This window comes from Thermomyces lanuginosus, assembly GCF_041956635.1.
Source record: "Thermomyces lanuginosus strain ATCC 200065 unplaced genomic scaffold VTN49scaffold_24, whole genome shotgun sequence".
NCBI classification, from domain to species: Eukaryota; Fungi; Ascomycota; class Eurotiomycetes; order Eurotiales; family Trichocomaceae; genus Thermomyces; species Thermomyces lanuginosus.
Window position 1 is genome coordinate 607,188 of NW_027192358.1, and position 25,218 is coordinate 632,405.

A 25,218-nucleotide genomic window follows, 5' to 3' on the forward strand; every position below is an offset into this window, starting at 1 on the left:
AACCCGGACCACTCGCCGAGTCCCCGCTGATCCCACTTTGGCTTGTCATTCTTCACTGTGATTAGATGAAAAAAAGCTCTTGTTTATTTCTCATTTTTTCTCGTGTGTGTCTGCACTCCGGAATCCGCCGTTTTGCGCATGGCATGACACCGCTAGAAGCGTCGCCGACGCCACGACTGGGGTAGTTTGCGTCGCCTATAAAAATCTCCGAGTCCGCTTGCGTGGCTGGCTGTTGCTGCAGCTTGATCACATCAACTCCGTACTTCCTCGCCAACGTGCATCTCCCAGCTACTGCCCACAATATACCCCCTTTTATATCGCTTACGATGTCCTGGCGATAACGCCGCCGTGATTCTGTTCTTGAATTCCTTGCGGTCCTTGAGAGGATTTCGCCGACCCGCTGATGGCGGCGCTCACGCATGGTTCCTATGATGGCATGCCTGCGGACCTCGCGCCCTTGCCGCAGAGCCAGGGCGTGGAGGCGATGAAGGACATTACATTTGGTTCGGTATGATCTTGCAATTTCGTCATATGGTCAGGATCTTTCAAACTGACTAGTGATATGGTAGATTGCCGGCATTGTCGGCAAGTATATCGAATACCCTTTTGACACCGTCAAGGTCCGACTGCAATCGCAGCCGGAGACAGGTCCGCTGCGATATTCTGGGCCGTTGGACTGCTTCCGCCAGTCAATCCGGGCCGATGGCGTCCTCGGGTTGTACCGGGGCATCAGCGCACCGCTGGCGGGCGCCGCCATTGAGAACAGCAGTCTGTTCTTCAGCTACCGCATGGCACAGAGCATTCTGCAGGCCACGGTGTACCCGTCCACGGACCCGCTGCCTTTAAGCGGGTTGCTGATCAGCGGCGCGGCGTCGGGCGCATTTACGTCGTTACTCTTGACACCCGTCGAGCTGGTCAAGTGTAAGATGCAGGTTCCTGTGTCTGCGACAGCGAGCAAGCCGGGTCCGATCAGCATCATTGCGATGGTAGTGCGCCACGACGGCTTTCTTGGGCTCTGGCGGGGACAGATGGGCACGCTGATCCGAGAGACTGGCGGTTCTGCGGCATGGTTCGGTAGCTACGAGGGCGTGTCCGCCCTGTTCCGGATGACTCGGGCGGACAAGAGTAATAACACCATCGACAACAACACCGACACGCCGCTTCCTCTTTACCAGCAGATGCTTGCCGGCGCCGCCGCGGGCATCAGCTACAACTTCCTCTTCTACCCGGCCGACACGATCAAGTCGCGGATGCAGACCGAGGACGTGGAGAGCGTGGGCCCAAAGCGGTCGTTTGCCAGCGTTGGCCGCGCGCTCTGGCGGCAGCAGGGTCTGGCTGGCCTCTATCGAGGCTGTGGTATCACCGTGGCACGATCCGCTCCGAGCTCGGCGTTCATTTTTTCAATTTATGAGGGGTTGAGATATTATCTGGGATAAACGTCCATGGTTCGGAATACATATAATGATTTTGGGTTTGACTGGAACACGACATAGAGAAATGAATAATGTCCCGTGGATAGATCATAATCAGAATAGAAACATATATCCGTTTGCCCCGCATTCGATTTCGCTTGATCACTTCATCCCTTTCTCACCTCTCATCCCCAACGTCATTCAACCAACCCTGGTTTCCTCTGTGTAGCCCTAAAGCAAAGAATTCCAATACAATGGCGCTGTCACCCACTGAAATAACCACCTTAACCAAGCACGCCATCGAGGCCAAATCAAAAGCGTACTGTATAAAAAAAACAAATTTCCCTAATCCCCTTTCCCCGGACGAAAAAGACAAGCTAAGGAATGTTTTAGGCCCCTACTCCAACTTCCGTGTCGGCGCTGCCCTGCTCACCACCTCCGGGGATATCATCTCCGGCGCAAACGTTGAGAACGCTTCGTACCCCGTCGGCACATGTGCGGAGCGAGTGGCGTTTGGGACTGCGATTGTTTGTTTCTCTCCTCTCTCTGTCTCTATATATATGCTGATTATTTGTATAGGTTGCAGGTCACCGTGATTTCAAGGCCCTTGCTGTCGCTACGGATACTAAACCTCCTGCGGCGTCGCCGTGTGGGATGTGTCGGCAATTGTATGTACCTATCTATCTATCTATCTCTTTTTCAAGTTGGGAAGGGGGGGGGGGCCGAGGTTACTAATGGGTAAGGAAAAAGTATCCGGGAATTTACCTCGGCGGATTTCCCGATCTACTTGGTTGATGGTGATGGTGGGTATCGTGTTACAACGAGGGGAGAGGTAAGCTACATTTTTCCTGCCCTCATTTATCTACTGCAAGGCAGACTGACAAATATCGTAGTTATTGCCGGATTCATTCGGACCCGAAAATTTATTACCTCCGTCATGAATTCCAATGCTACATACATGGTGTCATGAGCAAGTCATAGCAATACCAGATTGATAAGTCTAATAAACACATGTTGAACATCACGACTCATCCTCCTCGTCAATTTCGTCTGCGCCCAGTAGTTCATCCTCGTCATCGACAACTGTGTAGTCTCCCCGCCGCGCGGCAAACGATCCGCGCGTGGCGTATGGCCGAGGACCACGACCACGGCCCGGTAGACGCACGTATCCGCGTGCGCTGCGCCAGAGACTCGTCACCAGCAGCGGCAGGACACGGACAACAGCCACTGTGGCAGCCACAGTGGCAGCCACAGTGGCAGCCACAATCGTGATCGGGATGTTGATCAGCGGCGAGTCGCGAGAAGACACAGACAGCGGCTCCCATCGGCCGCCACCGCCGCTCGTCTCGCCCAGGCGGATCTGCCCAAGTTTGCCATCCCAACGGTTGTATACGTAGTATCCCGCAGCCGCCGCGATACCGATCGGCGTCACGATCGCGAAGAACAGTCCGACCGGCCCGATGCCGTGCTTCGCCTGATACTCCTTCTCGTGGCTCGGGCAGGGGTGCGACTCCACTTGGTCAAGCAGCAGTCCGCCCTGGCATGTTGTCAGAGGGATCCGTCGATAGCCCGTCGGCTCCCAGTATTCGATCGCGTCTGGATTCTCCCGGCAGTATGCCAGCGCGTCGGGCTTGGGCAACCCAGGCACAAGGGCGCAGCTGCCATCGCTCTGAGGCTCGTAGTTGTAATCACTAGCCGATGTTAGTTCTTGTAAATCAAAAGTCGTGAAACGTTCAACATACCATTCAAAGTCCTCCCGTGTACACGTGCAGTTGTGCGCAATAAAATGCACATGCGGCGTCGTCCAGTCATTCCAGCATCGCGCCGAGGGCTTCTTGCGGTGATATTGTTCTACATGTCCAAACAGACAGTTGCCCTCCTGCAGCGGGTGCTTTGGCTCCCACATGTAGTAGTCCTTGCTTTCACCCCCTTTCTCGTTCAGCTCGCACGTGCGATCGTAGATCCCGCCAAAGTCGACGTTCACAGTCACCACTTTGCCCGACTTCTCCTCAGCGCCCCATAACAGGAAATTCTTTGAGCTGTCCGACGGCACGGTTGAAATATCTTCAATGACCAGCTCTGTGTCCGAGAATTCAAAATCCTCCCACGTCTCGCCCTCATCCAAGCTGAAGTGAAGCACCTTGGTCGGCTTCAGCTCCGGGACGAGAACCAACACCGAGCCCTGATCTCCAAACTCCCACATGTAGTTCCCCTTTCTCACCTCCTTCCATGTGATGCCGCCGTCCCGGCTGAAATAGGTGTTCGCCTCGCCTCTTTCCGTCAGGTGGTCGCCGACGTTACCCGTCGCGAACAGGAAGCCTACTGCCGACGCCGAGCCGTACGTATCTCGCCAGTCTCGACGCTCCGTGAAGCCATGCAGATGCAGGGCACATTTCTCCGTCGGTTTCGGGCCGCATCCATACTTCTTCCCGTCCGCGTCCTTCTCGGGTGGCGGCAGAAGCTGCCACTGGGCACCATCGTTGTGAGTGATCATGGTCCTCAGCCGCTTTGATTCCTTGCCCGCTTTCACTTCATCCGGGTTTGCAACCACGTTGGCGATGGCAAGACCCTCCAGACCACGGGTTCTCTCAAAGTCCACATAGCCGTTGGTGTTGCGATTCACATTATTCAGGCTCAGAACGTATGATGTGCCGTTGCTGTTGCTCTTGATGATTGCGCCAAACGACTGCTCGGGGACCGCATGCACCGTCACGTGCAAAAACACCGAATGGCTGAAGCTCTCCAGTACTGTGTACGCCCGCTGAACCGGGACGTCGAGATTGGGAGGGAAGTGCGCGTCCGCAAACTCCCGCCCGTCGACGCTGGCGCCCGCCTTAAGGGAGTCCTTCTTCTCCGGATCCCTGGCAGCAATGATGATAAACTCCTCCATCGTTGCGAAATTGAGCACGTCCGTTAGCTTCGTTTCCGATGTGGCGAAGAAGTCGCTGCTCGACACGAGAAGGCGCCGGTTATTCGGGTTTTCGTCTTCGTACTGATCGCAGAAAATGAGATTTGTACTGTTCTCACGGTCCTCGCGCATCATGAACTCGCACCGGTCGACTGCTCGGGCGAGAAGATCCCAGCTGTCACCGCGGTTCTTGCTCACGTATGCATTCTGGGGACAGGTGTCCGGGAAAGAGCTGTCGCAATTGTGCGGCGCGAGCCACATTAACCAGTCCTTCGCGGACGCATGGAATGACAACGAACCACCAAATGGATTACCCTCGCCAGGCGCCTTGAATGAGTCGAATGTCCGTCCCCGGTTGATTGTCAGATAATGCTTTTCCCCATCCGTTAGGAAGAAAGCACGGTCATTAATGTACCGATGAGGAACGATCTCACGGACGGTGACATCCTTGAGCTGCCGCTCCCAGGATTTACCGTGGTCATGCGTGACAAACAATTCGCCATCCGAGGTTAGCATGACGATCGTTTCGTCATCACCTCGGCTACTTTCGGCTCGTTCGAGGTAGAAGTATTGTTGAATTTGTTTTGCTTTGAAATCAGTCTTGGTCGCGGTGATGCCATCAGCACCCCCGGAAGGCACTTTATGCGCATCCTTGCACGGTCGCTCAACCTCCTTATCAAGCTCTTCACCACCGTCGCGGATGCATGCATTGCCCGGGATCAATCTCCAGCCAGAAGGACCCTTGAACGTGTCGTCTTCGTTCTTGCACTGACCCTCCGGGACTTTGAGCGGAGCAACAGGCTTACACTCCTTGCCGTCCTCGCTGCGTACGAAACCGTAATCACACTCAAAGTCTTCCGCCGTACACTTGCACGGCTCGAAAATAGGCACTGGATCCTTGAAATCCTCATCGACAAAACAATCAGCATCGGATTTGCGTCGCCGATAGAACTGCTTTTGGCCCATGAGACAGCTTGGTTCTCCATTGTCATCTACCCGGGCGGGCCACTTCTCGAAGTCGCTCTCTTTGCACTTGCGTTCATGCAGGCCGTTGAAGTCAAGAGAGAACACAATCCATTCATTGTCCTTCGTGAGGCCGGCCAGCAAGAACTTTAAACTCGAAGCATCCGGGGTTGTAGTCAAATAGTATGGACGGATCGCCGTGTCCAACTCCGCTGTCTCCCAGTCTTTCCCATGGTTGATCGAGTACCGGACCTTCTTAGTCGGATCGCCATCGTCTGGGATGGCTACAATGATGGCGCCGTGGTTGCCAAACTCGTACTTGTGGGGTTTCTTCAGGCCTCGGCGCCAGGTGACACCAGCATCATCGGAGACGTAAAGGTCGCCTTCAGAGTACTCCTTGAGATGATCGCCCGAATTCCCTACAGCCATGACCAGTCCTGGTGCCGGGCTTGAGAATACGGGACCAATGTTTTTGAAAGCAGTCACTGAATGCACATGAAGGTTCTTGTCGTCCACTTTGAGATTGTGGAACGTGCGGCCATCGTCAAAGCTGATTTTGCTGATGATCTTTTTCTCAGATCCTTTCTTTTCCACGTCTTCCCAGTTCTGGACCACGTTTACGAGGATAATACCCTGTATATGAGACACCTTTTCAAAATCGACCAGCCCCTTGTCGTTACGATTGGTATGCTCAATGTTTGTGGTGAAATAAGTGCCGTTGGAGTTGGAAGTGCAGAGAACGCCCATACTTGCCACACGGTCCGTGTTCATCACGTCCACTTGGATGCTGTAGTTTGTGCTTTCCAAGATAGTATACGCGTCCTCTTCGAGCTTATGATCCCCGAATTGGGCCCGCTGCCAGTTCTTTGCATCACTGGTAACGTACAAGGCCATTTCGTCCGTCCCCTGGGACCTGGCCGCTGCCACAATGTACTTCTTCACGGACGCGGCGTTCACAATGCCCGCAACGGGGCGGCCATTATCGAGCTTGACCTCGACGCCCTCACTGTCGCCGGAAAAGTAATCATCTGTCGAGACCAGGCGGTAAGCATGGGAGAAGGGCGATTTCAGGCCCTGGACGATACAAAACACTCGATTCGTTAATTCTTCAGCGACATCGGGGACCGCATCGGCAAACTCCGGGGTTCCCACGGCCCAGAAACAGCCGCGAGCATGGTCGCGCAGTTCATGCACGGTTTCGAAATCATCCTCCGTATAGAACGCCATCTCGGCGCAGCGGAACGGAAAGCACTTTTCGCCGTGGAAGATGACCTTCTTGGAATCTGCGCCGTGGAACGCAAGTGGACGATGCCGTAGGGACGGAACGGCGTCGAGATCGAACCGCCTCCATGTCTTTGCCTTATCGGTGGTTACCCAGTGCTGACCGTTGAGGCCGATGATATAGGCCTTGTTGTTATCGTAGGGATGGGGATGAACAGTCCAGACATTGCCTTTCATGGTGCCATCCTCGTCGTCAATCACATCCCAATCGGCACCGCCATTGAACGACCGATACACATCACCAGTGGCCGCATCCTGGAAGAGGACGGTGTCGGAGTTCTCAAAGTAGAACGGCCAGATAGGCTCCGCCTGGAGTTTCATCGATTTAATCGTCAGATCCTTCGATTTTGCCGCGGCGAGCTGCCACAGCAGCGCCGCCAGCAATATGCTTCTGAGCCACAGCCATCCGGCGATCATCGTGGTTGCATGCGCGGCATCTGAGAGAGACGATGGGCGTGACGTAGGCGATAGCTGAAATTAGTCGCGCGCGCGAATGCGATACGAGGCAGACGACCAGCGTAGAAGGAAGGGAAATGAAGGAAAGACGGAGCAAAAGGGTAAAAGCAATATTCAACAGTAGATTGAGCGAATTCTAAAAAGCAAGAGAATATAGAAAAAAAAAAAAAAGGAAAGCTGCAAGATTAGCTGGAATGCATGCCTGTGCCTGGATGGGGGCTGTTTGCGCGGCGAGCTCCAGGATGAGCTGTCCGCCATGCAGATCACGTGACTCTTTGTCGAGGCTTTCCGGATCGTCGTCGTCGTCGCAAGGTCGTGCCATGATTGTTCTAAATATATTTTATGATGGGCGCCACAGATATCTCCATTGGTAGGGGCTCTTTTGGATCTATATCCTCCCGCAAAGTTGGGCGAACAAAGATACGGGAACCATCATGGATACTAATGACCGAGGATTGAGTCAAATGCGAACAAGGCTTCAATGATTAAAACCCGCTAGAGAACGCCAGGGATATATACTTTTTGTCTAACACAGTTCATGTACCCAGGCCGACGTCTAGACAATACGCCAAACACACCACCCATATGTAACTAGAGATGAATACAGACGTAGAATCATATATGTGCACCAAACGAAGCAGAAAGGACCGATGATTATGCATTGGGAGAAACTATCGGTAGTCACGTCGGCCGCGAATTTTGCGCCACATCTTCTTCACCACGCCCGAGTGTTCCGGCAGGTCATCCCAGATGGCAAGGCTTTCGTCCGGGGGCGGCAGCTCGGCTAGTTGAAGTGGGTCATTGCCATCACTGGTGTCGGTCCGCAGATCAGGGCGGGTCAACGTCATCTTCAATGTCATCTCGCGACCGCGGGGCCCGGGCGTTTGCCACGGCGCCTGCTTGGGACCCCGTTCGGGCCACGTCGCCGGTTTCCGTTCTCGGTCGGTCTTTGAGGGCTCAAAGTCTGTGGTCAAGTCGAGATCAAGAGACGCGTTGTCATCTAGAAAGGTGCGCCCAGTCTCGTCCGGCGCGGACTGCGAGACCAATTCCTGCTCCGCGGACTTACGGGGCTGGAAGTCGTCTTGCTTCTCCAAAGAGGGGAAGCCGAATTCAACAGCCTCATCAAACTTCTGCGGGGAAGCCAGATACACCCGCAGCTTCAATCGAGCCTCGGGATCCTGGTAGTACTTGGCCCCTGGGTCAATTGATGACGTTGATCGTTGCGGTACGTGCCGGGGACCGTACGATCGCCGCGATGACTCTGTTGGTGTGCTGCCACGATTCGAAGGTTGCACTGCGGAGGCCTGTCTGGCAGCGAGGTTGCGTAGACTGGTACTGGATGTTGATAAACGGCTTCGTGATAATGATAGCGTTCTCCGGAAGGAAGTGAGGCGTTGGGAGTGTGATGATTGCGGGGCGGAGGTTGGAGTAGTGGTGTTGGAGAGGATGGTGTGATAGGGGTCCAAGGTCAGATCGAGGTCGCCATCGTCGTCTAGCCAGCGGAAGCTATCTAGGATAGACTCGTCCATTTCGATGGCGGAGTCGGCTCGATCTTTAGGCCCGTCCTCCGGTGTTACAGGAAGAGTGTCCGACAGCTCGCTTTCCGCGTTTGAGTCCAAATCTGCAGAATCTTCGACTACCTCGTGGGCGCGTCGTCGTTGTTCCCATCGATAGAGAGCTTCGTCTGCGGCGTCCGGAATCGCCCCAAAGGGGGACCTTTGTTGCAAAAACAGGCGCTCCTCAGGAGAGAAATGGGTGCGACGGATCTTTGGGGGCAGCGAGTGGTAGTAGAGCCAGGTTTCCTGGATCAGATCGATATCATTACTGCCTGTTCGGCGATTGCGGCTGGAGCGTTTTTGAAGTCGTCCGTTGACCGGTTGAGCCGGGAAAGTTCGAGAGCGAGATATCGAGGGGCGCTTCGCGAATGGCGATGCCAGGCTCAGCTGCTTGGATTTAGAACGCTCATGCTCGATCGGGCGAATCTGGGCAAGACGCAGACGCTCGACGTTTGAGAAAAACTGCAGGGAGACGCCAGTATCTCGTCAGCACATAACCAGTCCCTGACTAACGAGCGAATTGCGGTGCGGCACAAAAAGTGGGCAGAGGCCATGATCAACAATTATTGGAGATCGGCGCCATTGAGGGTCACAGTGGATCAACATGGCGATTTTGCAGACTCTCAACCGTGCTCGCGAATCATTCTAAAAACCGGCGTTGTGACCGCCGTCAGGGGGCCGTCTCATCACGGAATAGGCCTGTGTTAGGAGCCTTTGGGGCATAAAGAGAGGCGTTCCTTCACGCCAATAGGCGGTCGCCAGGGGACCCTAGGGGCCGCCAGAGCCCGCGGCTCTGCAAATCAGCGTCGAGCACACTCCTCGGCTGCCCCTTTTGCACTTTGTAGTTCTCCACTGCATGACGGCTGAGTCCGTGTTGCTCCTGGCCAATGGCCTTGAGGCATCAAGGCAGCCGAATCATGTGATTTGGAGCTTGACGGATTGGGCAACATGAAAACAAGTCCGCGAGAAAAAAAAAAAAAAAAATACGTCGGATTCGGGATCGTGCAACCCCGAGACGACCCGCCAGACAAAGAAACAACAAGAAAAGTGTAGCATGTGTGCATTTGGAGTGTATGTGTTTTGCTTAGAAACAAGAATGCACAATGCATACCTTTTTCCTCACGGTGGGAGGCAACGAGTCCAAATCGCCGTCCATTGGGCCAGCCAAGACGTGCATGAGAGTACAATCCCCGCAAGTCGTTCTGAGAAAAGTGCTAGGAATGCCGGCACTCCCCGGATGTACTCAGAAAAGAGATTTGTAAGAAATTGGCTGTGGGAGGCTTGGGGCGGGAGGAGGGGAATTATCTAGTTATCAACTGCACTTGGCGGACAGTGCAGGGTCGATGGCCCAAAAAACTGGAGGACTCGAAGATAGGTATGAGCGTGGAGAAGGAAGAAAAAGAAACAAAGAGCGAAAGAACCATGATCGAAGATCTTAAAAGAAACCGATCAAATCATCACCACGTTCTCACCGCCGAAAACTCAGCGCACGGGCTCCGCTTCCGATCGTATTTGAGATTCAGAAGAAGGTTCCCGAGTCCCGATCATCACCGCACACGCGATCCTAACATCGTGTTTCCAAACCTGGTCAGGGCTGGAGCCTCTAGTTTGCGCTTGGCCATCCTGCCAAGCACCCCCTGATGTGCCAGCGCTAAGTGGTACGCGGGCATGCTAATCCGGGGTTCTGACTGGCGGATATGATTTGCCAGATAATTTTTGACTCTGAGCAGGCGTTTCCTTGGAGGGCAAAAAGCGGCTGAGGCGTTGAGTCGGTGATTAGATTGCGCGGTGATTGAACCTGAATCCTTTCACAGTCCAGCGTGTCAACGCATGCGGCGCGAGGGATGCCCGCATCGACTCCATCCAGCGCTGGACCATGGCCGATTGCATTGGCCAACTCTAAACTAACCTCGGTCTTGGCTTGCGGTCTAGCAAGGGGTGGCTTTCGTCGAGTCTGGAGGAACCCTGGTCGGCAACGTGGACCAAGGAGCATGGATGCTGTGGGCTCGCTCGGAAAGAGACTAACGGAGGCATGTGATTGGGTGGTGCGTTTCTGGCAGTGCCGATTAAAGCGATGACATAATCCTGTCACTTCGACCCCTTACACAAATCCGGTTAGGCCAGTTGGCACGGTCCACTGCGCGGGGCAGCCGCGCTGCGGCGCAATCGACGACACAAATTCGGGCTTGCCCGAGTCCAGGGCTGTCATGCTGCATGCATCATGCATTCTGCGGCCAATGCGCAGGTCCAAATCGATGTCAAAGAGACTAATTGCCGGGTAACCTTAACTACAGAAGATAGACTTTTCGCCAGGTAACGATCCATGTCGACGTAAACTTTCTGGACCGCCAAGCGCAAGGGAAAATATCGCCGTCTTGACAAGCCTCTGGCGTTCCCGCCTCTAACCTATTTTGGGCTTAGGTTAGTTAATTAGACTAATTTGCCAGGGGCTGAACACATGGCATCCATGCAGCGATGCTAAATATGCATACGGAGAAAGGATTGCTCCATGCAGTTTATGGAGTAAATATCGTTTCTAAAGAGTTTTATTGCATGGAAGGTCTAGCCAGATCAGCGCAATGGCCATGATCACCGTGCAAGCGGGTTGATCCTTCAACCCACCGAACAATCAAGTTGACAAATTTTTTTTGTTTTGTGGCAGGACAAGGCACGAGTGAATAGTGTTAAAGCACAGGAGCTACGGCGCGTCCGGCATCTCAGGCTCTACTAGTGCTTGACTTCTGCTCCTTGGGCCTACTCTTCTTCCATATGGCGTTGGAACTACTGCATTCCGTCATTTGGTTAGGCTGACCACGAGGCACGATTGAACACTTAACTGCGATAGTTAGCGGTTGGAGGCCCACACGGGATCGCTTACCGTCCAGCTTCTTTTTCTTTTCCTCCGCACCCCGGAATCAAGAACGGTGTGCGCTGCCGGCCAAGCTTGGCCGAGAGTGGACAGATATCAGATAACTACGAGTAGAGAATCCAGACAATAAGCATACAATAACTTATTGCATGCGCGGACAGTCCGCGCAATATCGCGCTGTGTGCATGAAGGAACTTCTCTGTAAAAAAAAAGGAGAAAGTTCTCTTTGACTTCTGTTCCTGCGTCCACGGACAAGGTTACTGGCAGCCACTTGAACAAACATAGCGCCCCAGCGCATTGTCCATAGTCTAAAGAAGAATGACAGATTGCTGAAACCTTCCGAACTGCAAACAGTGAGCCAGCAAGGCTCTGGGTCCGCAGAGCACTGCCAGCAAACAAACCAAGCCATGAAATTCATGCTCAGCTATTAACGAGGCACTCTAAAAACGGTATGGCAGGAAACACGCAGAGAAATTCCCTTGAGGTGAAAAATGATCCGATTCTCCATTTCTTCGACATCCATGCTTTGTTGCCACCAGGCCATCGAGATTGCACTAACCATCATAACATCGACGCTAACACTAACCCGACTGCTGATCACTTTGAGATCACTCCCCGTCGAGAGCGCCCATTTGCTTCATGCAGAGACAAACGGAGACAGACCCTTGTTGCTGATTACGCAGTAGATGGCCACGTGTATGCCAGGGATTGCCCCGGTCTGTTTTATCTAGCATCAAAGAAACGGCTAAGCCCGACGAAAGGATATCCGTCAAATCGCATTCTCCTCGGAGTGACGGATTCCTCGCTCTCCCTTCCTCCGACACCCCGCTGAAGCTTTCAGTTTTACTGTCCGCCTATTTCCGTATCGCAGGACCGACAAACTCCCAGATTTGGGAGAAGCGGGGAATAAAATCAGATCAGACTCGTATGCTAACGCATCCAAAGTCAATCTGAAACGGCCGCCGCGATATCTTGGAGGCTACTCCGCTAGTCGGCGATATCGGTGATTGATAATCGATCAATTGGGAATTAGTAAAAATACGAGTATGGAACACACGTCGGAATACCTCGGCCTTCCGATCGTGATGGATTCAGAGGTTACAGGACTGAGTATTCAATGTTCGGTTTTGTCTAGAAATATCATCTCCAGTTAACTAATACCATAGTTATTCGCTTCATGCTAAATGCAGAGTACAGAACGCGTAGTCGTAGCAACTCTACGCTGAATATCACGCCAGAGATCCTGCGGCGAATCATGACTTCATGAATCATGATGCACGTCAGGAATTATCATCGCCAAAACCAGTGTACAAATGAAAATCAAAAGGTCGCCCGATCAAAGCGATCAGGATAGTGAATTCAAGACATGCTGCATCGCCACTGAATTCGAATCATCCCGCCGCAGCACATACGCCCGAACCTCCTGCACGGACAATCCCACACCCTTGGCAGCAGCATCCGCAGCCGATCCGCCTTGGTTGGCTTGACCGCCAGCACCGTGACTGCTGCCGCGGCCGCCCGTTGTACCGCTTGCCTGTCCCCCGCGCAGCTTTTCGCGCAACGCCTCGGGTCCCACGACAAAGAGACTGCCCACTTCGAGAAGCACGTCGAGCACTCCGCCAACCGCCTTGACCTCCTCGTCCAGGTCCCACGACTTGAGCAGGTTGACGTAACGTGTCATGTCCTTGGTCACCATAAGCCCGCCTGGCCCGTTGACGGGGAATTTCTTGAAGTGCTCGAGCAGTTGGCTGCGGATTCCCAACGCTACTTCCGTCAGGATGCCCTGAATGTTCGTGCCTCCCGGTGGCAGTGACGTCTGCAGCGTGTTGTGGAACTGGGTCAGAAATGTGCAGATGGCATCGCAAGTCTGAGAAGACACCGTCAGCAATCTTCGTCACACGGCAATTGCAAGGTTCTATGGCGCAGCCTACCGGTGTCTGGAGCATCTCCAACCACGCTGACACGTCGCTATCCTTGGGCCGAAAATCATTCCTGCGCTGCCCGCCGAGCAGTCGGCTGACCCAGGCCAGTACCACGTCGATGGTCCGCTGCTCGATACCGTTTATCTTATCCTCGATCCGATTGACTGCAACCGAGGTCCGTTTTTCCATATCGCGGCGCATCGGGATATTGCTGGCCGCCAGCGGGATCAACACCGTGTGGATACATGTCAACATCAGATGAGTGATCGTAATGGCTGCACGTAAGTTGTCCAGATAGGAGAAATCTGGCTCGCTCTTTGCTGATTCCTGCGACGCCGCGGCCTCCAGGGACATATCCAGTGCCACCTCCACATACCCGTCTGCCATTGTCGACAACAGCAAATTCAGCAGCGTCGATACGTCTCGAGGCGTCTCGGAACTGACGCTCAGTTCTAGCCCTCGTCCGACGCCTTCGGCTAACCATCGTAGCATTCGTTTCGCGAACGTTACCGATAGTTGTCCGTCTTCGTCGCTCAGTTCCATATCACTTTGTCTGGTGGTCTCCCCGGGCTCTTTGAGTCCAGCGACTTTCAAGAGGATCCGCTTTTGAGTAGGCGTAAAGTCCGCCGAATCAAGTCGGTTAATGTATGCCTCCTTGGCAGAGGAGAGCAGCTCACTGCCGCTCTTGGCAAGCGATGCCATGAACGTCGTAGCCGCCTTCTTCCGACGTGAGTGAAACGCTGTAAATTTGAACAGTAACGACGTGTAGAGATCCTCGAGATTCTTCTTCTCTCGTTCAATGTAAGAAGTGCCCGCAAAGTACGGGACGAACAATTCCTCCAGCTGCTGGTCTAGAACGCTTGCCGTCTGCGAGGAAATTGGCTCCGGGCTCTCAGTCAGCCCATGGGCCTTGAGGTCCTCTACAAGAGTGCTGATGGCATTCCTCGAGCTCTGCAGACACCGCAAGAACGCTAGAGACGACACACTACTCGCTTTATCCAGCACCATTTCCACACGCTGCTGAATCGATTGCTGAAAGACGCGCTGCAAAAACCGTGCCAAGACTTCCTCGTAGTATGGAAATGCACGACGGATGATTGCAGACTCGTCCTGGACCACAACCTTGACCTCGTCGACCAGCGACTGCAGGCTCGGTTCGACCCCGGGAGGATCTGCATCCGGATCCGCCAGCCTCTCCCAAGTTTCTGCATCCCCACTGACTTCCTCGGCCACCAGTTGACTGCGGTCAATAAAGAATTGGTGCTGGTTGACAAACAGCGCAATCACGCTGGCACCGCCATTGAAATCGCGCAGGACAGAGGCGCACTCCTTCATGCCCTCGAAGTTGGCCTTGCGATAGAAGTCGTCAAACTGTTTCAGGAGATCCTTCTCCAATGTTTCCGAGAATTTCTCTATGATCTCTCTTGTATTGGTCTTCGGTCCTGCTTCCACCCCGTCGCCGTTCAGGGCCGGTGACACCGGCCCGGTAGTTTGTTTATTGCTCGGTGTAGAGCTTATATCATTCCAACTCTTTGGGTCTAGCCTTTGGCTAATGCGCAGGAGTTGTCGCGCAATATGCGCCGAGCGAAGGCGACCATCGATCTTGTTGGACCGGCGGAGATTCTCCAGCTTGCTAACATCGCCACGATTACTGATATCGTCCCAACATTCGATCAAGAAATGGGCATCGAGAGCGCGCCGTCGTTGACGATCCAGTTCCTCCAGCTTTTTCCCCGTTTCCACTGCCATACTCCCGTCCGCCCCGTTCGAGAGTCCCGCTCCGTTCAACGAGGTGTCCAGCTTCTGAAACGATTGAATGGTCTGCTGCAACTTGCGACCAAAGGTATTGAGGTTTTGCGAATGCTGGGCCTCGGCCCTCCGTACTGCGGCTGAGAGTTCATTCTCGCGGATCTCCAAGTCTTCCGAGAGCTCGTTCAGTCGGTGCTGAGCATGTTCAAAAGTGCGAATCAGGGGTTTCGGATCAAAAGGCTGATTTGTTCCCGCCGATCGCCGCTGCGAAATGACGCTCTCGGTCAGGGACTCGATAAAGTCCTTGACAATGAAGTCGCGGCTGGAGAAGTCGCTGAGAGAAAAGCTCGGAGCCTTGGGGTAGAGAGTGCGCGAGGGCTGGGCGGAATGGGAGCTCATGGAGGAGCTGTCGGGCATGGTGAAGGGATCCCCGGCATGGGGATGCGGCCGTAATTCGTTCCAATGCTGATATCCAAATCTCGCTGTGCTGGCGAAGCAGCTAGCGGTCCCTGAGGAATGGAGCCGATAACATGGTTACATTCGAATAACTCAATGCTTTGATATTTGGTTATACAGCACCACTATAGTCACGTGATGCACTAGTACAAATTTGAACTAGTCAGAGCAGGTTAGAAATGTCGTCGGGAAGTTCAGTGAAGTTAAAAAAATATGGAAACTGTTCTGTGTTTGATGTCATGGGCTCAAAGAGATACTTTTTTGCCCTGTTTGTAATACCTGTATGCAAGTCATGATTTTTTTTTTCTCTGGAGAGCCTTCTACATGTCTAGTACGTAAATGATAATGCGAAGTTGCCGACATTCTGGACTCCTGTAAACATCTTGCGACCCACGTAATCGGCGATCAACAAGCCACGATCACCGATTACCTCGCCTGCTATTAATATTTGACCTTCGAGCTTTCGTAGGCCGAAGTGCTTCAGCACCCTTGGTGGTGTGCTATGGCAGAGTTGAATCGATCGACGTCACAAAACGACGATATCATCCCATTCTGAGCAATCGAGACCCTGCGCTCATGTGTTAGACCATGATCTCGACGAAAGCCACTGGTATCTTCCGCGAGAATGCTCGCCTTCGACAAAACTCGGACAAGCTTGCCGCCGAGGAGCGGGAGCGACTCGTGAAGCCATATCTCCCTGACCCGAAGGCTCTGCGACGGCAAAGATCAACGAAAGCGCGCAAGAAGAAAACGCCAATCCGCTCCTTTTTGAGCTCGCGGCTGCATCTGTTGCTTTACACGCTGATCCATCTCTTCTACGGTCTCTACCTTCGAATCTATCAAACGTTCGCAGCTGTTGCCGATCGAGTTCTGGCCATCATCTACTATCACCACCGCACACCGGAGTTGATTCAGAAGGATGTCAAGGTCCTCAGCAGGCTACCGGAGCATCTCAGCGTGCTCCTGCGCTTGCGGAAGGAGGAAGATGCGCTTCACACATTGATGGATGAGGTGTCTGAGCTGGCGGCATGGAGTTCGTGCGCTGGCATTCCAGTACTCAGCGTTTACGAACGAACCGGTAAGGTCTCCTGTCTAGGGAGCATAATACGCAGCTGCTGATTCAGAAACCAGGGATTCTGAAAACATGTATTCCGACGCTTTACCACGTCGTCACCGAGAAACTCGCGTCCTATCACGGTTCGCCGTCCCATCAGCCCAACCTCCGCATCTTTGCGCCGAACCAGAGCGCCTACAGTCCATCCGTGTCGCCCTCTGCGGCCCGTCGATCCAACAACCCGACCCTCACCATCCTCCTTCTCTCTGCCTCCGACGGACGCGAAACCCTCGTCGACTTGACCAAAACCCTTACCGAAATGTCGCAGAACGGCAAATTGAGCCCGGCTGACATTACGTTGGAACTCGTAGATGCCGAAATAAGCGACATCACTACCCGTCCGTCTCAGTCGACACCTGCTGGGCTGGATTTGGACCCGGCCAATGGTAACGACGGCTCCGCCTCGACGGATGATATCTTCCCGCCCGTGAAGCCGGAGCCAGATCTCTTGATCGTCTTTGCACCAACACTGAAGTTGGATGGGTACCCACCCTGGCAGATCCGGTTGACGGAGATTTTCTGTACGGGAGACAAGGGGAGTGCCATCACTAGCGGCAGTGAGGATGTCCGCGTTGAGTATCATAATTTCCTGCAGGCCCTTTGGAAATATGCGCGAGCACAGTTTCGATTGGGTCGGTAGATGCGTGAAATACTTCCGTGAGCCGTGTATTGCATAGACTGGGGTATCATTTTGTCTATATCCTCTCTCGTATAGTTAGGTTTAATCCATGTAATAGGAGTCATAAACCCTTCCAGTGCATTTCCTGAACCAACGCCCTCAACTGGAAAGACAACAGAATGGTATCTACTCCGTACAATGCTCCAACAACACCAGAAACTGAAAACAACCAAATAATGAAGAGAATCCAGTATATTGCCCCATCCCAACCGTAACCAAATCCCATTCATTAATACACCCAGATGTCACCGTTCCCGTCGGACACACTCCACACACCAAACCACTTCTTCCCCAGACTCAGTAAGCCCTTCGACCGCACAGCATGAGCATATCTTCCTCCTTCGTCTCTGCTGTTGTCGACAACGGAGATACACCTCTTCTGCCACTGACGATGATGTGACTGAAGATGGCAACCCGCAACCCAGCGCATCACACTCACGGAGGCAAATGTAGCATGCCCGTTCCCCACATAGCTCGCAGTCTGCATACGCGTCGAGCATAGCTCGTGTGGTAGGACGCCGGTGGCAAACATGGCACGGTCGTAGAACTGGGGGCGGTAGAGTTGTCGTTGTGGCAGGCACTGTCCGCGGCGAGACCTCGGGACTTGATCTCTGATGGCGCGTGGCGGAATCGTAGTCGTGGACATTATTCTCGTCCATGTCAATGCATGCACCGGACATCATCGATGGCGACGATGGTAACTTCCTTCCTTGGCTACCCGGTGACGTTTGGCGGAATTGTGACTGTGGCTGCAGAATCCGTCGCTTCTTCTGCGGGACAGGGCTGGAGAACCGGGCTGAGAAATCGCTGGATGAGGAAAAGTGTCGAGGAGGTGATATGCTCATCATGTGGTCTCCCAAGAAGTGTACTCTGTGTTGTGTCTCGCATGTCAATGGTATGCTTTGCAAGGGAATCGAAGCTCAACTGCTGGATATTGACTTACGGCTCAGAGTGAAGGGTGTCGTTCGTCGGCCATGATTGGCCACCTCCGTCTCTTTTGCGCTTTTTCAGCATAGACGGGGTGACCATGGGCGTATCACCCAGATGCATGTTTTCCCTTTGTGCGAGTTGCTCGGGCAGTGTTTGTGTTTCTCTTTCGACTGGCTTGAGCTGTTGGAGTGAGGCGAGGTCGACTGTGGTGGAGATTTCTCGACAATCTCTCCCTCTTGATCCCCTTTTATGCGTATGTGCGCTTCCCCACTGTTTCGAGACCCAGATTTCTTAACGAAGAATTCCTCCCAGGCTCAATGGAGGAGGTTCTGGCAAGGAGCTTGCAGACAGGAAGTTCAGGGAAAATGGAGGCCATGATCCAGATTGGGTTAGTGTACTCCGTAGATTCCAAAACAAGGAACGATTAATTGTAATCCAGCACGGAGTTGAGGCTGCCCGCTCCACATCATCCACAGTTTGTCAAGAATGCAGGGCATGAAGCTGTGCCAGAATGGGGATATTCGATGGCCCGTATCTGTGATTGCATTTGGATATCATTGCCATGCCGCATGCTCTGTAAATAATTGCTCGTTGTCACTTTCCGCTGCCTGTGGCGACTACCATCGCCCAGGGTACTTTGGAGTATATTGGTGCTCCTCACTTGGCAAGTCACCAGGGAAGGCTACCAGGTCGCTGACAAAAGTTGAATATGAATGGAAACGCTTTTAAGGACCATCTTGTTTATTGACTTGCTACTTCTAGGGTTATATACAGCCATATCATGACTGGTCAATGGCTCAGTACTCGTTAGCTCAAGCTGCAATCCATGAGAACGTGGGCTTGGGGGCCATGGGGACTCTAAAAAACGGCAGCATGTGCACTCCAAGGTTATCGCTTGTGTGAGAACAAGATGATTGGGAAGAGGGGTACTTTTTTTTTTTTTTTTTAGTCAAAGCACAAGGTTCGTTTTCCGATAGGATGGAGCGCCGTTATCTAGAGATGGCAGTAAAGTCCCTCCAGCTCTAAGTCAGGAAAAACCTGTTAGTTTTAGTAGTTGATGACATTCCGCAGCGGAAGATCACTCTCCGAACACATCGGGACGGTTACAATCGGGGCAATAACCAGCCTGCTGGCGCGGGTCATGTCCTGTGAGCGAATGCATCACGCTGAGTATCAATGTGCGGTAGTCAGTGACATTTGTATGCTAGCTTCTCGATTTCAGCAGTGTTTTCTGATTATTCAGAAAGCATTTATCATATGGTAGTCGTCAGATTCATGGCTCAGATCGACGAGGGCTCGTGAGATGGCTCGAGTGTTTCAGATATCTGCTGTAACATCGGATTATGGTCCGGACCGTCCGGTATTGAACTTGAGCCATTCTACGGCACGCTCCAATCGCATGGAGGAAAGCGAAGACGGCTTAATGTGACCTTGAAACAAGGTTCCAAGCGCATCTTGCTGTGATGTAAGTCCTCTCCAAATTTTGAGAGTGTCAGATCGTCTCGTCCGATCGGTTACTGTAGGGATGGATCAAGGATGGATCAAGGATGGATCGACCGGATACCTTTGACTGATTACTCCGCGAGCAAGCAGAAGCGGTTGGATTCCTCCGAGAAGCTCTTCAGGACAAGATCCAAGGATCCGGACACTGGTTGGGAATGCTCGTCCATGTGCCAATGCCATCTCGGCGACGAACGGGAGAAAACGATTCGAAGTCGGTCGAGGTTAAACTGCGTCTCACAAGCCGCTAAGGGAGAGTGTGTCCTCTGTGCATTCATCGAAACTGTCAGTTAATCGGACAATCATCGACGCAGGGATCCTGAGTTCTCAATCGGCCTCCATTGGCGTTCGCGGAACCAAGGCTATTTGTCACCTTCGCACACATCAAAGACGCAGACGTTGCAATCGAACTCCTCAATGTAGCCTACATAGTCACAGGGAAGCGAAAACGAAGACCGTTGATTTGGCCGTCTGCTTGGGGACTGTTTGCCCGGATGTATCCTTCATTCCCATTGAGGCATCGACTCTTCCTCACAATGACACCATCTGACACAAGTCGTACAAGTCGAATGTCTGTCCGCAAATTAAAGCCGCGCCTTCCGCTGTTCGCCCATTGAAAGCCCAAGGAAAAGGACTGGCCGGAGAATTTTTGTCCTATCTTTTCAAACGGGACAACTCTTTCAAGCATGTCTTGCAAACAAGCCAGCCTATCAAAGTTACCCGGTGCAACTCCAATCATCGATTGCGATCAAGATTGTCTCGATAACTATGTCTTGCTTGCTGTTCTTATCTTTATCAATACGAGCAGTGTGCTAAGATCTAGATCGTCTAGCTTCCTGATAATGCACAGTGACAGACTCGTATGATGCACACCGATGTGCGAAGGCAAGTACACGCGATCTGATCACGCAAGCAAGGACGAAGCAATCTCCATGCTTGTGGAGCTCTCGTGCTGTGGAGTTCGCATCTAACCCGCTCACTTCTCAAAAGCAAACGCAATCGATGAACGAACAGACTGCAAAAATAAATCGGTAAGGCTACTTGCCCATTTTCTTCACCGTATGGGCACGAGTACTTCGCACGGGGTACATACGGTACTCGGTTTAGGGTCTTGGAGACCAATCAAGCAAAACATGGCGCCTGTAGCCCTATGTACGTCACAAAGATGGAAAAATGCCTCAACGCGCGGTCCTCTCGAGAGTCCGTGAGGGAAAGGCGGTCACGAGTGGTTCTCTTGTTCAAGTGGCTGGGGATGCCCAGCCACAGTGGTCTCGGGCGATAGGGTTACTCGTCAGCGAAAGCTTTCAAAGTTCTCACAGGCAGAAACATGGAGCTCATGGGTGGGGCTTGATGACTCTCTTGAAAACCAAGAATTCGGGTCACCGGCAACAAAAATAGAAGAATCGCGAGAACCGAGAATGGCTCATAGGACGAATTGTCGAAGATTCTCCATTAAGTTACATGGCATACGACGACGGCAATCCAACGTGCTCAAACATATGTAGTATTTGTCGAAAGGTGCAACCGAACTGGATTCTATTTCGATGGTTTTCAGGTTTGATAGCTAGAGATAAACATGGACATGCAGAGTGGTCGTAAGCTTGGCTTAGAGAACACCGGTGACGTGTGTGGATCTGGATCAAACCCTAAAGCACGCTATTTATTAGCTTGAGTTTAAGACAATCATCGGGTTGCCGGGTTGCCGAGTTGCCGCAGCCAATCAAAACAGCATGATCGCTCGAAGGGCAGGATCCATTGTGCCCTCTGGACCCTCTCTTCAGAACTTGTCGCAATATTGTTGCAAAATGGGATCGAGCGTTGAGGTGCCTATTCAATGGTGGGCTTGCTCCCCAGCCACGGGCAGCGGGGACATATATTGGACCCGATCACCCACCCCTCTTGCTCGTTCTTCCATCGTTCAGAAACCACGTCAGCTTTGCACTCGTTCCTCGCTGATTGACTCTTCAGTCGCTCAGTCGCTCGCTCGCTGAAGAACCGACCATACACATCCTAGCACCAAACAAAGACGACCTTAATCTTAATTCGGTTGCAACTGGTCAAAATGAAGGCTGCGGCTGTTGTGCTCGCTCTGTCTTCGATTGCCGCCGCGCACGTGGCTGGCTTCTCCAGCTCTGCTCCTGCTTCTTCCTCTGCAGGTGTTCCGACCAGCTCGGTTCAAGTGCCTCCGTACGGCACCAGCGCTCCTGGCGCTCCCTTCCCTACGGCCACTGGCCTCCTGCCTACTGGCACTGGTGTTCCTCAACCCACTGGTGGCAACGGCGGTCACGGCGGCGGCAATGGCGGCAGCGGTGGCAATGGTGGTAACGGTGGCAGTGGTGGAAACGGCGGCAGCGGTGGCGAGGGCGGCCAGGGCGGCGGTGACAGCAACCCGCCGTTCCCCGGTGCTGCCCCGCGTGTTGCCTCTGGCGCCATGGGTGCCGTCGCCGGCGCAGCTCTGGCTGCTGTTGCCCTTCTGTGAAGCGTCTACGTCCATTGTTACGACCCCAGCGATACGCAAATCATTCCTCTCATCGACAAGTGTTCCGCTGCCGTCCAACAGTCCTCGTCAGCTCCCAGACTTGGACCCTCACGTGCGATGAGATACGAAGGGTTCGCTTTGCATGCTTCTCTGATTTCCGCCCTCCTGTTTGATTCCAGTGTGCTTGGGAGTTTTGGGAAATGGGAATGGCTTGATTTCCACTTGTCTGTATATCACCTGATAGATCGACCTGTATGATACACCTGGGTTGTATTTCCCACTTTAATAATAATAGATCTAATCGGCAACATCCCGGCCTGATAATTCGCATCTTGCAGCAATGTCGAATGTCGTAATCCAACACGTGGCTATGTTGAATGTTGAGGGTAAAACTTGATGCCACACTACAACCTTTGGTCGATGCCTGATTTGCTCTGATTGTTCTGTTTGAGAGAACAGGGAGCCTGCACACTCTCACAGTCCCTGTTCGATAAATTCTCTCCGATAATATCCAGAAAATACAGGCCAAGTTCTTTGAGGAGGATAGGGCCACGTTTTGAGTTGTGGCTGAGACACCTCCTGGCTCTGGGGCGTCCCGCATTGGAGATAGGTACTTTCTGGCTCGACACGGTCGACCCAAAAGCAGCTCGTAGACCGCCACACTGTTCAGATAGTTGGGTTCATTATTCTTAACGAGTAATTTTTTTTTTTTTTTTTTTTTTTTAAAAAGAATATAGGCCGTTTTCAAAGGCAAAGCAGAATGACGAGGCGACACGTGTGTCACATGATCATATGTGCCCTAGCTGGACGCCGCCATTCCGTAAGGTCTCAGAATTCGAAAGACAACAGATAAAGACGTAAATCTAGCAGAAATAGCCGACCACTGGCAGTATTTGATCCCAAATTGAGCCTATGTGACAAGTACCTGTTATCTGACGATAGGCATCTCTCTTACTGGTCTCGAGAAACAAGACAACGGAAATCCTATTGCATCAAACAAGAAAGCTCGCCACGAAATCTAATACGAAACGAGTGCTTTCCTTTAGTTCCAGTAGTTTGTGCAATAGATATGAGAATAACAAAGTTGCCTTGCACCCTAAAAGACATCGAACCACGGGAATGACTTACGGAAGCAAGGACTTGATCATGGACTGGAATTAGCAGCTAACCGCGAGTTCAATCTCCCGAAATCCCCACGTCCTCCATGCCAACTCTCGTGTGGCTACCGATCGCGGTTTCACCAATCGGAAGCAGCCTAACTAGCATCCGACAGAAGCCTTAGGGCTGGAGGATTGCGCTGTCGGCGTCTGCTTCCCCGGATTCGGCAACACAGGGGCGTTATTCTCATTGAGCTGCATAAGCTGAGAATCTGTGAACGGGTCAGTGATATGTTCCAAATCAGCATTCGGTCTTTGTTGAAGCCACTGAGGGGTCCACTCAGGTTGCGATCGGGAACTGCCGTTTTGTGCAATATTTTGCTGCACAGAACTCGGTGATTCAGGCGAGTGCCTCTGACCACCGGCAACGGTAGAGCTATTGTTTGGCTGGGCTTGAGTCATGGATGCCTCAAGAAGCGACTCGTAGTCACGGCTCGCCTGGAGGAGCCTCTCGTGCAATTCGGTGAACAGCTCTGCATAGTCAACAGGTTAGCGAAATCAACGAGGAATGATGAAAGGGCTAAAGGAATAACTTACCTCTTCGCCGTGTATATTTTGCGATGAGGTCGATCAACGCCGGGCGGATTGGCAGAGTCGAAGCATACAAATTCGTAATCTCTTCGAGACTCCGAGGCGTTAGCGGCTTGGAGCTGCTGGCGTTCAGTAAAGTTAGCAACTTTTTGACATCCCTCATTTGTGTAAATATTTTTGCCGCCATCTCTGCCTCCAGTTGGAGCTCCTCCTGAGTGGGATCGGGCAACATTTCGACGCAGTTCGATGGAAAGATTCCAACGCGACCGCAAAGGGAGCCCTTCCACCATTCTTCGGACACATGTTCCAGCAGGAAAATGGTATCCCCTTTCCGAAACTGAAGTTTTCCTGGTTCGGAGGGCAAAAAGTCAGACAGTGCCCGAACACGGGAAACGGTCGATGTAGGCGTGTCAGAAATAGTCTCCTCAGACACGGGTTGAGTCTCGGTTGTCGCAGGGCCAGTAGAGCAAGTGGATGGACCGGCCGCAGGTTCATGCCTGGTGGATGTGTCTCGCGCCATTTGACGCATAGTTTGAAGTTCTTTCTCTAACTGTCGATAAGCAGCAGTCTCAAGCTCTTGCTCAAGTTGTCGGCTCACGGCCATTTGAGTCACTTGCTCCCGCGTCTCTTGAAGGTTTTCCTCCAGTTGTCGGTACACAGCCATCTGAAGCTCTTGTTCCAGTTGTCGGTCCGCGGCCATCTGAATCTCCTCTTCCTGCCGCAGATTCCACGCTTTTTGGAGCCCTGGTTCTAGTTGTCGGTGGACAGACATTTGAAGCTCTTGCTGCAATCGCTGGTCCACCGCCCGTTGAATTCCTTCCTCTTTCTCGAGTTGCGGGTCTCCGTCGGCTGTTTGTTGGCCGAACGGGTCCCAGGGCAACTGTAGCATAGAAGGAAGGTATGAATTACGGCCGGACCGATTAGCCATAGCTGCGATTGTGACGATCTGCGAGGATTGAGGAAATCGAAGCATTGGCCGCCCTCGACATTAAATAGATTTGGTTCATGATTTTGAGATCCGGTTCGTTGAAGAACATTCCCGCTTATTCTTGCATGCGATTCTGGATTCTGGTTTTGACTTGTCGGGTGGTGTCCTTGAAAGTCAGCCAACAGACAATGAATGATTGCGCGCAACAAAGCGACCATACAATAGAATGAATCTGCCCGATTATCCCCAAACAAAGCTAGTCTACCTACCAAAGCTGTGCTTGCGCATTTCTATGGAACACACCAGTCAGTTGATTGCTGCGATGACA

General features: G+C 52.6%; 11 protein-coding genes across 11 annotated transcripts; 4 read left to right on the plus strand and 7 right to left on the minus strand.

Moving 5' to 3' along the window:
• Positions 1-403: 403 nt before the first annotated feature.
• On the plus strand, positions 404-1,436 carry VTN49DRAFT_2149 (uncharacterized protein; the record flags this gene model as incomplete). The annotated part of the gene is made up of 2 exons (XM_069409842.1): positions 404-508; positions 570-1,436. The coding sequence occupies 2 exons, from the start codon at positions 404-406 to the stop codon at positions 1,434-1,436; spliced, it is 972 nt and encodes a 323-aa protein (XP_069269906.1).
• Positions 1,437-1,666: 230 nt separating this feature from the next.
• On the plus strand, positions 1,667-2,353 carry VTN49DRAFT_2150 (uncharacterized protein; the record flags this gene model as incomplete). Its single annotated transcript, XM_069409844.1, has 5 exons — positions 1,667-1,736; positions 1,806-1,939; positions 1,992-2,080; positions 2,163-2,244; positions 2,306-2,353. 5 exons carry the CDS (start codon positions 1,667-1,669, stop codon positions 2,351-2,353), a joined length of 423 nt encoding a protein of 140 aa, XP_069269907.1.
• Positions 2,354-2,433: 80 nt separating this feature from the next.
• Positions 2,434-6,981, minus strand: VTN49DRAFT_2151 (uncharacterized protein; the record flags this gene model as incomplete). Its single annotated transcript, XM_069409845.1, has 2 exons — positions 2,434-3,103; positions 3,155-6,981. The coding sequence occupies 2 exons, from the start codon at positions 6,979-6,981 to the stop codon at positions 2,434-2,436; spliced, it is 4,497 nt and encodes a 1,498-aa protein (XP_069269908.1).
• A 710-nt stretch (positions 6,982-7,691) lies between these two features.
• On the minus strand, positions 7,692-9,753 carry VTN49DRAFT_2152 (uncharacterized protein; the record flags this gene model as incomplete). Its single annotated transcript, XM_069409846.1, has 2 exons — positions 7,692-9,038; positions 9,688-9,753. 2 exons carry the CDS (start codon positions 9,751-9,753, stop codon positions 7,692-7,694), a joined length of 1,413 nt encoding a protein of 470 aa, XP_069269909.1.
• Positions 9,754-12,790: 3,037 nt separating this feature from the next.
• VTN49DRAFT_2153 (uncharacterized protein) lies at positions 12,791-15,533 on the minus strand (the record flags this gene model as incomplete). The annotated part of the gene is made up of 2 exons (XM_069409847.1): positions 12,791-13,312; positions 13,377-15,533. 2 exons carry the CDS (start codon positions 15,531-15,533, stop codon positions 12,791-12,793), a joined length of 2,679 nt encoding a protein of 892 aa, XP_069269910.1.
• Positions 15,534-16,160: 627 nt separating this feature from the next.
• On the plus strand, positions 16,161-17,326 carry VTN49DRAFT_2154 (uncharacterized protein; the record flags this gene model as incomplete). Its single annotated transcript, XM_069409848.1, has 2 exons — positions 16,161-16,650; positions 16,704-17,326. 2 exons carry the CDS (start codon positions 16,161-16,163, stop codon positions 17,324-17,326), a joined length of 1,113 nt encoding a protein of 370 aa, XP_069269911.1.
• A 284-nt stretch (positions 17,327-17,610) lies between these two features.
• VTN49DRAFT_2155 (uncharacterized protein) lies at positions 17,611-18,394 on the minus strand (the record flags this gene model as incomplete). Its single annotated transcript, XM_069409849.1, has 2 exons — positions 17,611-18,235; positions 18,309-18,394. 2 exons carry the CDS (start codon positions 18,392-18,394, stop codon positions 17,611-17,613), a joined length of 711 nt encoding a protein of 236 aa, XP_069269912.1.
• Positions 18,395-21,525: 3,131 nt separating this feature from the next.
• On the plus strand, positions 21,526-21,786 carry VTN49DRAFT_2156 (uncharacterized protein; the record flags this gene model as incomplete). Its single annotated transcript, XM_069409850.1, has 1 exon — positions 21,526-21,786. One exon carries the CDS (start codon positions 21,526-21,528, stop codon positions 21,784-21,786), a length of 261 nt encoding a protein of 86 aa, XP_069269913.1.
• A 47-nt stretch (positions 21,787-21,833) lies between these two features.
• Positions 21,834-22,289, minus strand: VTN49DRAFT_2157 (uncharacterized protein; the record flags this gene model as incomplete). Its single annotated transcript, XM_069409851.1, has 1 exon — positions 21,834-22,289. The coding sequence occupies one exon, from the start codon at positions 22,287-22,289 to the stop codon at positions 21,834-21,836; it is 456 nt and encodes a 151-aa protein (XP_069269914.1).
• Positions 22,290-22,323: 34 nt separating this feature from the next.
• On the minus strand, positions 22,324-22,605 carry VTN49DRAFT_2158 (uncharacterized protein; the record flags this gene model as incomplete). Its single annotated transcript, XM_069409852.1, has 1 exon — positions 22,324-22,605. The coding sequence occupies one exon, from the start codon at positions 22,603-22,605 to the stop codon at positions 22,324-22,326; it is 282 nt and encodes a 93-aa protein (XP_069269915.1).
• Positions 22,606-23,533: 928 nt separating this feature from the next.
• VTN49DRAFT_2159 (uncharacterized protein) lies at positions 23,534-24,890 on the minus strand (the record flags this gene model as incomplete). The annotated part of the gene is made up of 2 exons (XM_069409853.1): positions 23,534-23,904; positions 23,969-24,890. 2 exons carry the CDS (start codon positions 24,888-24,890, stop codon positions 23,534-23,536), a joined length of 1,293 nt encoding a protein of 430 aa, XP_069269916.1.
• Positions 24,891-25,218: the final 328 nt, after the last annotated feature.